This window comes from Scatophagus argus, chromosome 3 (genome assembly GCF_020382885.2).
Source record: "Scatophagus argus isolate fScaArg1 chromosome 3, fScaArg1.pri, whole genome shotgun sequence".
NCBI classification, from domain to species: Eukaryota; Metazoa; Chordata; class Actinopteri; family Scatophagidae; genus Scatophagus; species Scatophagus argus.
This window is the reverse complement of record NC_058495.1, coordinates 17372182-17386554: the sequence shown is the minus strand read 5'-3', so window position 1 is coordinate 17386554 and position 14373 is coordinate 17372182. Positions and strand designations below refer to the sequence as shown.

At 40.9% G+C, this 14373-nt stretch overlaps 1 protein-coding gene across 1 annotated transcript; it reads right to left on the bottom strand.

Moving 5' to 3' along the window:
* Positions 1-6971: 6971 nt before the first annotated feature.
* LOC124056653 (keratin, type II cytoskeletal 8-like) lies at positions 6972-13317 on the bottom strand. The gene is made up of 9 exons (XM_046384309.1): positions 12784-13317; positions 11000-11208; positions 10037-10097; positions 9804-9899; positions 9514-9678; positions 9129-9254; positions 8710-8930; positions 8577-8617; positions 6972-7848 (listed from the first exon to the last, which is right to left on the bottom strand). The coding sequence occupies exons 1-9, from the start codon at positions 13231-13233 to the stop codon at positions 7550-7552; spliced, it is 1668 nt and encodes a 555-aa protein (XP_046240265.1). The 5' UTR covers positions 13234-13317; the 3' UTR covers positions 6972-7549.
* Between the last annotated feature and the right edge of the window lie 1056 nt (positions 13318-14373).

Below are 14373 nucleotides of genomic sequence, written 5' to 3'. Positions count from 1 at the left end.
CTAATTACAAGAATAAACAAGAATAAATCTTTGAGTAAGGCCCAGAAAGAGTCACTTTGCTTACGACTTCAAAACAATTAGCCATTCAGAGGTTATGTGGGACCAGGAGAATTTAGTTTGACACACCTCTGCATTCTTTACAGCAAAAGTTATGTGTGAGAGATGCAGATTAAGAGAGAGTGTGTGCACACCCATAAACATTTCTATCAGAGTTTGGCATCAGTGATCAAGTTTGCAGGACAGCCCCACACCTCAGTTATCTTACCATAAGTGTTTCACAGACAGATGATAAAATGAAACAAACCCTGAGTGATTCTGCACATAGCCTTTATGGCATGTTTAGCCTACAATACTCACTGACCTCCAGTTACCCAAAGATGATGATTGATTCATTTCGCAATACATCTTACTAATGTCACCTTTTGTCATTTTGACACATTGCTTGTGTTGAAAGACCGATTTCTGTCGACATAAAGTTCAACTGAAAACTCTGAGAAACACATCTGACACTGGAAACACATCCTGTTAGATAAGTCTAAATTTTGAACAATTAAGGTTTAAAGATACAGAATAACCAATAAGATGCATTTGCACAGCAGTACAACAAAAGTATCTCATGGGAATAAGTGCAGAGTCAAGACAGAAAAGAGAACTAGGAAATCAAACAGAGCTAGTTAGTGCAGCATTGCCACTGTCTTATCACATTTGTGATTTGCATACTGCTGAATAATGATCATAAATAACATTCAAAACATTTGTTGAATACCATCTACCATTTAATGCAACACACCCAGATGCTATACTCTGGGTAGGGCTCCTTAATTCTGTCAGATCATAGCTTAGATACATAGCTGAAACCTAACTGGTCCAGGTGACAGGTCGGTCTGGCTGCCATGCCAAGTTATGTAGCAATTTACCTGAGTCTTTCCACTCCCCTCCATCAAGAGATGCCCTGCAGGTGCTGAGCAACTTGTCAATCCGTTTCAGTAGTGATAGTGATAGATGATCCTTAAGCCAGCCTGTTTCTCTCACAGGTTATAAAAGACAAAACACAATGCTGCGAGGGCTGCAACCATAAAGGCGTTGATAACACACTCTGGAGGTTTGACTTTTAAAACTTCACTTGTTCAAATAACTTTCACTAACAACTTTGTACTTTCTATGGTCAAAATATGTTAGGATGTTAAAGAATGCACTGAAGGGCCCTTGTTAAACCCCCACATCCCCACCCCCACCACCACCTCTTTTCGCCTTTCACGCCTTTCAAACATTGCGTAATCATCTTGTCGATTGTAAGCTTTCAAATACAAAGCACAAGGCAGCATCATCATCAACCAGTGCTCCTGTGATGGAATACGTGGCTCCAGGTTTTGTGAATTCCTTTGTGGTAATTTGGTTGAACACAAATCATGTGGAGCATGCGAACAAGCCTGGACAGGCAGTTCAAGTCGCACTCACACATGATATGCCCTCATCCAATGCACCTTCACAACGTGGCGGTCTCTCCAAGCTTTTAAAAAGGCCCAGCTCTGCCTCTGCCAGCACTGCTGCTTCATCGTGCTGAACGCATTTTCACAGCCACTGCTGTTGCTGCTGCTTACCTTTAACTGACTCCACCATCATCCACGTGTATGCTCTTACTCTGTTCTTTAGAGAAAGACTCTCAAACATTCATTGCACTGCTTTGCTGTTTTCACAGGCTAATACTCTTTGCTGCATGAGCTAACTGACAGTATGCACCACATGAAGCCCCTCTGATACTTTGTATTGTGCTAGTGTTGCAAATACTTACTTTGAAACTGATGTGAACATTATTGAAATCTTTTTTGTTCTGGCAAGTTTTTGATGTGTATTGACTTTTTATTGGCGGTGTTATCAGCTACATCTCTTACGACTTGCTGTAGAATAGAATATGCTGAAAAAAGTTTATGGATAATGAAGATGGGAGGGTGAAAGACAGAATTAGTTTGCTTATAATGAACAATGGAGAGTTTTTTACCCACTGATGGGGGTATTTTTTTTTAAAAAAAATATTGTTAAAAGATTAATGTGTTATTGATATGTTGATCTTTAAAGAAAGTTTCGTTGATCCTCTCAGAAAGGTGGTGGGTCCACTTTATGTTTATTATTGAGGTCATGGTGTGTAGGGCTGCTGTGCTAGATGCATTATACTGAAAGTTTCTGCACCACTGGTGTATGGAAATGGGTGGACAAAGATGTGGAAATAAATTTGGTTATCATGTTTGCAAATTTGCATGATGCATAATGTATTTGTAAATAAATTGCATTAATACATTTGTCTCTCTTGCTTTTCAAAGACATGTTTTAAAAGTACCATATTATTGACGTCTTCGGAAAGCAAGAGCATCTGTTGTCGCATGGCTTGGTTTTTAAGAGAAGAAAAGGGACACACCTCAACCAGGCATCCAGAAGGTTAAACACTCTTCCTTTCTACAGATTTTGATCTTCCGTCTGTCAGTAGTCTCCACCCAAAGCTTGCAGAAGAAATCAGACCTGTTATTCAAGCTGAGAGCAGAATTTGTATTTCTTTTTTTCTAATGGTTTAAAAACACTTGTCAGTCTTGCACACTTTATATTAAGTCCTGTACAGGCAAATCCTGGTTGAGACAAATTGACAGAATGATTAATTTTATCGCCGCTGGTGCAGTTTTAGCATTTTGGTGTTCTGAGACAGTTAAATCCGACAGTTTACATTGTTAAATTATCCAATCCTGGAGAGACATCAAACACTAACAGTTTTATTATAGTAGGTAATTCATCCTGTTTTTCATTTTTATTGGCCTCTACTGTGAGTGAATTAATCCCCACCTCAGAGTAGATTTCACTTCTGTCAATTGTGATTGTGCGCGACAGGCAAAATAAGTTACATAACTGCCTGACCACTGCACAGTTTGACATTTGATGCATCTCACTGAGACAAAACTTTGTGTTTGACAAGGTAGTGGACTAAGTCATTGTTAACGCATGTGCTCCACTATATGTTTGGGTGTTATGCTGGCTGACTTTGTGCAGCTCTGCAGATATAACATTTGCTGTCATGCAAACCTGCACTGACATGATGCATGAAAAATCAAATCAATGATCCTAGAAGAAATACATTAAACTAATATTATGTTTAAAAACTTCTCTTGGTATTAATATACAGTTGACCTGAAGAAGGTGTTTTGATAAAGGTAACCCATGCAAAGGACTTCACAAGCATTTGTATTTCAAGTGCCGTGTTGCACCATTTGCCTGCAGGCCGTTGGATGAAGTAGAAAGAAAAACATTCCTTGTATTTTTTTTTCTCACTGATGTATGAACATATTTGCTCTAGATTCTAACATACTGTAGTAGACAGAGACAGGTATTGTATAAATTACATAACATTAAAGCAGAGCTCGTACCTGTGGCTACATGCCAAGCTGTTAACCCCAGGTTAGGCTGAGGAATGGGAGAAGATGTAGGCTGCACTTCAATCAATCACAGTAATGCAGTTTCTTTCAGTTTTCTCGCTTCACTGTTGTTACTGTAGCCTCACCCCATACCTTGCAGTTACATTGTGAAAATCTATTGTATTTTTCTTTCACTGTTTATTTGTAGGGGCTTAGTTTTGTTTCTGTACTTGGAACTATGACAAAGGTTTTATTCACAGGTGTAGTTTTGGAAAGAATCAGTCTTATACCTGCTGCAACAAAAAGAGTACACATTAGTTCAGCCAGACTGCAGAGACTGGTTCAGTGTGTCATCTGAGGAGAAGTTGTGTTGTAGTAGAGTAGCAGAGTGGTATCATGCCTATGAGAGGCAGGCTGGACAGCTGTTATTGAATATATATAAATGAAAAATGTATTTTTAAAAAAAAAAAAAGTTTTCATGAAAGCATGCCTTAACTCATTTTAATGGATGAAATGAGATTTGGCAGGTGGTTTGCACCTACTGTAGCAGTGAGAGTAGAACTACCAGCAGCTGCAGCAGTATATATATGTGTGTGTGTGTGTTACAGTACAGCATATCTGTGTAGTAGAGGCTGTCAGAGCAGATTCCTCTGTAGGACAAACAATCAGGTCCACTCCCAAAAGAAATTCAAAGGGTTCATGCCTCAGTCAGTAAAATATTTCTTAATGAGTCTTAATTGCGCTGGCAATTGCATTCAATGTGCCTAAGAATCTTAAGATACTGTACTTGACTTGATTATGTGGTGAGGGAGTATAAGGAGTTGTGTTGACAGGTCTAATTAGTATGAATGAAAGTTGAATAAAACTCATATCAAAAATATGGAACATTACAAGGGTTGAATGGAGTTTCTAATTTAAAGAATGAATTAGTTCTTAAAAGGAGAAAAGGCTATAAACAGTTAAAGAAGTGCTAAAGGGGTGAAGGATGAAAAGTATGGTGTAAGATGGGGGCCAGTATGCATTGTTTCACTAATGTCTAAATTACACTGTTGGCTTTAAACCTTATCAAAAAGCAGCTGAAGAAGCATGAAGAGCTGGAAAAAAAGGTGAAAAGTCTTATCAGTATAAATGGCATTTAAAAGTTGAACAAAATGTGTAAAAGATTTGTGTTGTTTGAATAATACCAATAATATGTAAATGATTGAATATTTTATAGATTTGTTGAAAAGCTGAGATTGAAGGATGCAAAATCTACTGTAAACTAGAAGCTAAACTGCATAGCACCACAGTTAAGAGGAAAAAGGTGTATTTTTGACTTTGGGGTGAACTGTCCCTTTAAAGTTTAGCATTTTTGGTCTACCATCACCTCCAAAGTTCACTAAACAGATTATATTCCATTTGTTTTTGTCTCTATAAAGACTGAGGTGTTGCAAAAAAAATGAGAAATCAATGTTTTATACCCTGGACTTTAAAGTGAATGAATTTGAGAGCAGTAACTTCCTGGAGTCTCCTTGGTTTTCCGGACAAATGCTCTGAGTGCTAAGCTAAGGTAGCTCGCCTCATGTTTAACAGAAAAATTTCCTGTAGGCATATTCATTCACAAAACTACGTTAACTGTTGGCTCTAGCTTTACAGTGGCCAAAAGAGGTTGACACACTGCGACATCAAACTATATAAATAAACTGAATTGAATTGAATTTAGCATGGGTGGGTATGATGGTGCAGTGGTTAGCACTGTCGCCTCATAGCAGGAGGGTTCCAGGTTTGAATCCTGGTCTGGGCCCTTCTATGTGGCGTTTGCATGTTCTCCCTCTCCATGTGCCTGTGTGGGTTTTCTCTTGGTGCTCCGGCTTCCTCCCACAATACATGCATGTTAGGTTAACTGGCTACTCTACGTTGCCCCTAAGTGTGTCTGTCTTTGTGTGTTGGCCCTGCGATTGACTGGCGACCAGTCCAGGGTGTACCCCACCTTTCGCCTGTAGTCAGCTGGGATTGGCTCCAGCTCCCTTGCAACCCTGATGGATAAGCGGTATAGAAAATGGATGAACACGTGTAGAGAATTTTAGAAAAATTACATGTTGCAAAGTGACAAAAGTCACCCTTCAGTGTAGTTGAAAAATTAATAAACAAATTTTATTGAAAATATTTGCTGGTTCTTTCTGATTAATAGCCCATCAGTTCAAATAATGGTACAGTATACCTGAAGAGGGTAGTGTTACCTCACTTCCACCGAGAGAATTAAACTGCTTTCCATTGTGTTCAGTGTGACTCACAGCACTTCTGCTCGTGTTTACCGTATTAGCATTTTTCTGTGTCTGGTTGTTGTGCACCTTCTATTTTCGCATGTTATCAGGCAGATGAAAATCAGCCGTATCAGACAGATAAAAGAGTGGTATCAGCCTCCTCATCAAATGCTTTTCATTGTCACGGTCATTTTTTTCTTGCAGTTAACTGATCGAGCTTTTAAACCTGAACGTCTCAGCGTATGTCAGCAGTAAGAGTTCTGCTAAGAACGGTGAAGGATTTTTGGGGGTGCGATTTGTGCAGTTTCCTCTCTATGACTTCATGAGAGGTTGTACAACCTTGGGCGTAGCACCACCACCCATAATTCATGTTCAAACCTGTTCACCAAGAGCTCAAAAAGCCTCTTAAGTAACCATTTACTGAAAGAGAAAAAAAAACACCCTCTTTTCAGATAAATCACATATGTTGCTTCGGTACACTGAGCTCCTGTGTTGGATTCCTCAATACAATTCTTAACGTGAAACATTACGTTGGATTAGTTTGTTTTTTTATGTGTCTTGTATCCTCTTTAATTACATATTCTTTTTCAGAAGGTGACCAAGCGTGTCGAGAATGTGACATTTAATGAGGAATGCATGACCTTCGATACATGTTAGAGATAAAGTCCTTAATTAGTATGTAGACAGACCGTGGCAGGATGGGACATGTTCCAGAGTGTTCCAGAGCAATGTATGAAATGCAATGTTTTTTCTTTCAACCATTTCTGTCATTTCAGTTGACCCTTTGACTCTGTGAGTGGGACAAATGGTGTGTGTGTGTGTTTTACCTCCCTTGTGGGGACAAAAATATGTTTACACAGTTACACGTGGAGACTTACCTTCCTTATTGTGACAAAATGTGAGTCCCCATAATCTAAGTGATTACATTTTAGGGTGAAAACTTGCTTTACAATTATAATTAGGTTAAGGTTGGGGTGAATGTTAGGGTCAGGCAAGTAATGATTATGGTTGTGGTTAGATTAAGTTTGTCTCCAGGAAATGAATGTAATTCTATGTAATGTCCCCATAGGACTTGGAAACAAGACTGTGTGTGTGTGTGTGTGTGTGTGTGTGTGTGTGTGTGTGTGTGTGTGTGTGCGAGTGTGCATGTGTTGACACAGGCTAACTAGATGGCAAACTCCTTCAGGCTCATTACAGCCTGAACATTTTCCCAGCACTCTCTCTTTCATATCCTCTCTTTCATATGTTTCTTTTAGTATGTCATGTCCAAAGATAAGATGCTGGTGTTAATATTCCTATTAAATGTTAAAACACAACTGCCCACTATGCAAAACATTTTTTAAAGAAGATTTATTGTCGAGCAAACACATTTCATGACTTCTGCTCAGATAAACTTTGTATGAGGAGCTACTGTTGGTAACACCCAAAGGTTTTCTTGACTGTTGAAGTACAGCAGGTTTAGTATCAGGAGCTCGGTGTCAGACACTGACGGATGTTTCCTGAAATACTCCTATCAGTAGTGTACTATTACACTAAGAAAATGATGTGACAGCAGTACTGCAAGGTGCTCAAATTACAAGATGGAGCAGCAGAGGACAACACATACAACAACGCCACCTGCTGGTTAGACAAGTTTGGTGTAGTGATCACTGAACCATGGGATGGGACTACAGTAAACACCAAAGAGCTTATTAACGTGCAAACCTGAACAAAAACCCATGCGTTAACCCCTCCTCATTAAGGATATCTAAAGGAAAGTTGTGTATGCACCTCTGACAGTGGGGAGACACCCATTTTTAGGTGAGGGAACCTTAGTGAATGAATCATTAAAGAACTGGATAATAAATCCAAGTAGGTGTGCTTTTTCTTAACCTCCAAAACCAAAATGATAAATCAAAACAGGGGAAAGGTTCAGTCCTCAGCCGCAACTTCAGCCTCCACCTGTTCCTGCTCCTTCTTCTCCTCAGTGTCCGGCTGCTCAGTTGCTGTCTGCTCCTCCTCCTTCTCCTCCTTCTCCTCCTCCTTGTTCTTCTCCTCGGTCTTGATCACCACGGTTTCCGTCTTGGTAACCGTGGTGCTCTTCACTGCTTCTCCCTCGAGGGCAGAGCTGCTGCTGCTGCTACTGCTGCTGGCCTTGACTCCACCAAAGGAGCTGCTGACGTAGGATGGAGTGCGAGAGCTCTCCAGGCCGTAGGCACTGTAGTTCACAGCTGCACAGTCAGAAATAAAATGCACTCATTGATACAGACATAGAACAGTGGGGAAAAGGGCGGGAAGTGAATTGATATTTGGCCATTTTGTATCTGCAAAGGCTTTGGGAGGGGGTTGTCTTCTCAGACAGTGTCAAAAATGGGAGCTGAAGTGAGACAGAAAAGCCAGCTGAGATGTTATATGTGACTTAACCAATCAGTTTAAATGGCAGTACAGCTGTGGTCGATGGCAGCAAATGCAGTGTTGCAGTGCACTTTTTACAGTTTCTTACATCAGATTTCTCGACAGGAGTTCACTTTTTCTAAGCTCTTCTCACAGTCAGCACAACAGCCAGTCAGTATGAGCAAAGCTGTGGATCACTCTTCATTGCTTTTACACAAATTGAGTTCAAAGTCCACTCAACCACCACCAGAGCTTTGTGTATTTAGGCAAAAGACCTAAGCCACAAGATAACTGCGATCTGCTACATTCTGCTACATCTGCGTTGAAGAAGAAACTTATTTCAAGTTCATACAGTAATGGACAGCTACTTCCAATCCTTGCTGACCTCAGTAAAGGACTTGTGACTGAACAGAAACTATCCTGTTAGACTTATTGTGTATAACATATGTGATAATTTTTGGTTTCCTGATTTTTGTATTTTTTTTTTTTCATGGGTTTACACAGTAATATGACAAAAACCGTGAAACACTGTAAGTGTTTGCACCAAGGTCGAACATGAACTTACAAGTCTGCTTGGATACAGTGGTCTTGATTCCAGTCGCCAACCTGAAGAGAAAAACAGGAGCAAGGAGATTTAGAGCATAATATTCCTGCAGACAACATGTTTCATCACTGCCATCGGCTGGTTAACGTCTCACCTGTCCTCCTCTCCTTCCAGCAGTTTCCTGTATGTGGCGATCTCAATGTCAAGGCCCAGTTTCACATTCATCAGTTCCTGGTACTGGCGGACTTGCAGGGCCATATCCTGCTTGGCTCTCTGGAGAGCTTCCTCCAGCTCTCTGATGCGGAGTTTGGCATCCTTCACTGCCAGCTCACCACGCTCCTCAGCCTCTGCGATTTGAGCTTCCAAATTGTTTCGCTGAAAAGAAGAAGAGCAGAGTGTAGTGCAAAAATTCAACAGTTTACAAGACCAAGTGTTACTAATACAGTTTCTTAAATTACTGCTTAATTTTAAGAAGTAAAGAAGTTCTAAAATCAAATCAAAGGAGCAAAAGGACAAACTCTTATTGCAGTAAATTCCATCTAAATATGTGAAACTGAAATCTGTAATTCTCACCTGTGATTTAACCATGTCAATTTCAGACTGAAGCCTCAATATCCTGCGGTTCATGTCAGCGATCTCTGCCTTGGTTGACTTCAAGTCATCACCATATCTGTTTGCTGACTGCTGCATCTCTGCATACTGATAGAGACAGAGACAGCAGTGTTTTAGTGATCTTGAAGGTCAGGCGTCCTACCAGCTGTTTTTGGTTTGTTTTTGTGGCATATTTTAATTTCACATGAGCAGAAGTAGACGTGTTCTGATTGATTCTGATTGCAACATGCGGTAATGTGTAGTGTGTGTAGCAACATCTGTGCAAATGAGGGTGAGTTATGACAAGAAAAGTTAAGAAATCACATCCTAAATCCTCCACTTTCACCTCCAGTCAAAATGGTCTCACCTTTGTCTGGTACCACGACTCGGCCTCGGCTCTGCTACGGTTGGCGATGTCTTCATACTGGGCACGCACTTCAGCGACGATGGCGTCCATGTCAAGGTTACGGCTGTTGTCCATCTCCACCACAACAGATGTGTCCTTGATCTGACCCTGTAGTTCTTGGATTTCCTACGATGTGTGAACATAAACAGAGAAGAAATGGAAAAATATTAATTTTAAAATCCCCCCTTTCTTTAAAAAAAGATGATTAGTATACATTTGTGTGTCGCTGAACAGTAAAAGAAGGTTTTTACCACATCATAGATCTGCCTCAGGAACTCAATCTCATCAGTCAGTGCATCCACTTTGGCTTCCAGCTCCACTTTGCTCATGTAGGCTGCATCAGTGTCCTGCATAGGAAAAGGCAACACTGAGAATGTTCAATGCTGCATGCAGTCCTGAACCTCAGATACAAATGGCCATTGTGAGGGCTCATTTTGGCTAATGATTAGTCTCAAGGTCAAGAATGTTAAAAAACTAAACAGACCTTCTTTGTGAGGACAAAAGTGTTCTCACACTCATTGCGCTTGTTGATCTCATCTTCATACCTGTAAAATAAGAAAATTTGAAGATGTATATATGCTCTCTAAGTCAAAGTTGTGCTTTACAAAAAGTATTTAGGGGTTTATTAAAGGTTTATTAAAAGTTATATCAACTAAATAACATTTGCAATAACATTTTTCATCACTTGGGGGCAGCAGAAATAAGATGTAAAACCAATACAGATATACAGTATGTATAGTAAGTTAATATGCTCAGCGTGTCAGTTAACAAACATCTGTCAATTCATCCAGCTGATGTGGAGCAACATTGAAATTCATCTGGACTTGTGTTTCCTTTAAATTCTGTTCAGGTCTATAAGAACTGATGAGAGAAATATCCAGTAACTAACCGTTTGTTATTTGATGCTTAACAGGTTGCATATAGCGAATCTTTGCAGCTGAAAACAACGCTGATAAGAGCGGTGAGAGTAAATTAAAACAGGGAAGTTACGGGGCTGAATGCTATGCTTTGTAGAGCTCAGGGGAAGTGCAGAGTCTGGGTGTGTTTGATATTATGAGGGACGCCTGTCACATGACATGTATTTGCTTTTCCATTGTTAGTGCAAACAATTGGATCAGTGAGGTTAAAAAAAGAAAAAAAAACTGAATAAAATAAATGTGATTTGTTCAGCAGAGATAAAATAAAATAAATCTGAATCTAAAGGAACAGATTTCTGGCAGTAGAAAGAAAACTGAGATTTGAATGAATATACAGACTGGTTTCTAAACAGTATTGGCTGTTTGTTGAAAACATCTGTCTGGTGCGACTGAAAACCAAGTTGATGTGAGCCGTGAGAGGGAACCAAAACTGAGATGGTCTGTAGAGCTGAGGGGGATCTGCCTGGAGATAATTCTCTGTGGGTTCATTTGCACTAACACTGAAGGTTATATATATGTATATCACTCACTTGTTTTTGAAGTCCTCAACCAGGCCTGTCATGTGATGCAGGTCAGACTCTAGCTTGACTTTTTCATGGCCCAAGTTGTCTAGCTGCTTACGCAAGTTGGCAATGTAGGCCTCGAACATGACATCGATGTTGGAGCGAGTCGTCGTCTGTTCCTGCAGAAGTTTCCACTTGGTCTCAAGCATTTTGTTTTGCTGCTCTAGGAAGCGTACCTGCAGAGAGAAAATGAAGCAAACAATCGATAAAAAAGGGAAATTAAAACTTCTGTACCTGGGGATCATATAGTAATGGCTGAGTGGGTTTATATTGGCAGCTGAGTTTCAGATATAAGGATATGTGGTTGATATCATATAAAATACACTCTATAACTCTATAGTGTATGGAGGGGGTGGTCAGTGAGACCCAAGAAAAAATGCATGACAGGAGAAGGTGGGAGTGACTCAGAAAACATGAATGGATTCACTTTGTTTGCTGATGGACAATGAAACGCATGAAGATCGACTGAAAGAAAAATGACTGATCGAACTTCTCCCACCTCAAACTGACTCTAAAGGTCACATCAATTATTCCCCATTCAATTCTCAGCCATAGTGCAGCGTTTCGACACAGAGAGGCACTGTTTCCCAACTGTGACACAGCTTGCCTCTTTACAACTTTTCTATTCAACGTCCCTGACCTTGGGTGGGGTCCCGCCACTACTCTGCAAACATGCTGAGAGACACACAGCTCAGTATGTGTGTGTCATATCACCATGGTATGTAGGGGAGGGGATGAGAGCTTTGTTTTATGGTCTGAGGAACTGATCTCAGTGTGATTGATTTACAGTTGAGCTTCTGTCCTGCATTGCTCTGGGGTGGCTCCTTAAAAAGTTGGGCAATGACTATATATAATGATAAACAATGGGCCATAACTAAAGAATCTGATCAATCCACAGGTGGTGATGAGTGCAAGCTTCTATCTGACAGAGCAAATATTTAAGTAAGCTCTGATAGTGGATGCATAACCATGATTTATAACACTGTCAAGAAAATGACTTTCTCAAATAAAACACAGCCTCATAAACTATTGTTCAGACTCATTTTAGTGATCTGCTCCACTCAGTATTTAACAAGCTTGTCTTATGCAAACCTTTCCTCAGCCACTCCCACTGTTTACCTTTGTAAGCGTTTGTACAGCCTGTTAATACTCAGGCAATAAAATTTGACATAACACGTAACGTTTTGCAAAACAAGATGCACAAAAATGCTGGTATTTGTCTGCTTTCACAACCACTAAAGGCTCTTTTTCCAGGATATTGCTCACATTGGGGTCCAGCCCTTCTAGCAAAATACTTCTGTACTCATCTGTATGCATCCAGGTTGATCCTTGGATCTGAGCTCTATGATCTCATCTGAGAGTGGAAACATGTAAGGAAGCTAAGCCGTTACTCAAAACAGCCTGTTTCCTTCATGGGATCACAGGACATGGCTTTAAGCAGGCTGCATAGTGGTATACATACTGTTCTCTCAGGGACTGTTGCAGTGATCCCCATTGTGAATCAGACCTCTTTCACCTTGAGCTGTTTTGGCTTGCAATATATTAATTTCCTCTCGGGTTCCTGAGTTATTTTTCAGCTCTATGGGGAATTTTATCCCAACAATTTTAGCAGCCAACACAACATCACCTCAACAAAAACCAACGACACAATATACTTTATGTACTGTTTGTTACAACTGCTGCAATTTCCTCCCCTGCAGTTTTTATGTCATAAAACACAATATGTTCTGCTCGGCCATAAGCTGACTGACCTTGTCAATGAAGGAAGCGAAACGGTTGTTCAGGGTCTTGATCTGCTCCTTCTCCTGGGTGCGGATCGCCTGGATGGTGGGGTCGATCTCCAGGTTCAGGGGGGCCAACAGGCTCTTGTTCACGGTCACTGCAGTGATGGGGGCTACCACTTCATTGGCCATGCCACCTACACCTCCACCGAAGCCCACGTAGCCAAACTCTACCCCACCTCCTCTTTGAGCAGAACCCCCAGCAACATACCCTCCGACCACTTTGAACCCCCCAGCGCCCACAGAGGCACCACTGCTGCCCACTCCCCCATAGGAGCTGCGGACAGCGTAACTCTGCCGGCCACTACCCACACTCCGGCCACCGTAGCCGGAGAAGGAGCGGCTGCTGAAGCCCTGGGATGGGCCCCTGGAGGATGACACAGTGGAGAAGGCAGTGGTCTTCACAGCTCTGACAGACATGGTCACACAGGGAGTCCGGAGCACTGAGGTGATGTGAGAGGAGAGACTTTGCAGAGGGAAGGAGAGTCAGGCAGATAGACCATCCCTGGTCACTGGTGCTATTTATCAGAGCAGGGGAGGGACCCTGCTGAGGTGCGATTGGCTGATGTCCTTAACAAGGGGGTGAAGGATGAGATGAGGGAATGTTAGGGAAGAAAACAGCATCGTGTTACACATTTACAGCACACAAAGTGTGTTGGAGAGAGCACAAGAATTGCATAATAGTCAGTGTGCCAGTTTCTATAAAAACTGTTGCAGAAACACTGGAAGATTCTTTGAGTCTTGTGTACCTTTAAAAGGTTCATGAAATGGCATTTTCCATACTTGAAAAACTGCTTCACAAACACTCACAGCCTGTTTGAAACTATTTAATAGTCTTTAATAGGACAGTATTTAGACATATGTTTATTAAAACAGAGTCTGTAGCTCTGTAGGCACCCTGGACACACACACACACACACACACACACACACAACAGAACATGAAGTCAAACCTTGGATATAATGAACAGACACATCATTTTATGAGCTCTTTTTCTACTTTACAGCAGTTCTCATATATGTGACATACTGTGAAGTAAATTGTGGTTGCCCAGTGCGACGTGCTTTATGTGTTTCTGGGCAGTGACTGTATGTCTCATAAATGTGGGAGAAACTGATTTACCCATTGAATATGTTCCACTGTCTTGGTGAGGGTCTGTGGGTAATTGAAGTGTTTTTGAGCAGATACAATGCAGCAGATCCTTGCATGCATAATAAATTGACTTTTACAAGTAGCTACCATCCAAAATCTCAAAGGAAAAGCCTTTGTTTAGAGTCTGCAATTTGCATAATTAAAAGGTACAAAATGAGAGATCGGTCTATTATCAGCTGTGATCAATGGACCAAACCCAGCAAAGCACACACACCACACACACACACACACACACACACACACACACACACACAAGGACTATTGATAAACATTCCTACCATATCAGTTAGATGAGGAGCAAACAGGGTTTGTCTTTTTCCTTTACTCCGAACTCCACCTGAGACTTAAGCAGTTTCTTCACCTGTAAAAATACTGATAAAAGGACTATAAAAACTAGCCTATTATAGA

Excerpts from the sequence above, each read along its gene's own strand:
- LOC124056653 (XM_046384309.1), bottom strand. The coding sequence starts at position 13,233 with ATGTCTGTCAGAGCTGTGAAGACCACTGCCTTCTCCACTGTGTCATCC. Across the intron at positions 9,900-10,036 it reads CTTTTGTCCTCACAAAGAAG|GACACTGATGCAGCCTACAT; the intron begins GTCTGTTTAGTT and ends TTTCCTATGCAG. Across the intron at positions 8,931-9,128 it reads TTGACATGGTTAAATCACAG|CGAAACAATTTGGAAGCTCA; the intron begins GTGAGAATTACA and ends TCTTCTTTTCAG.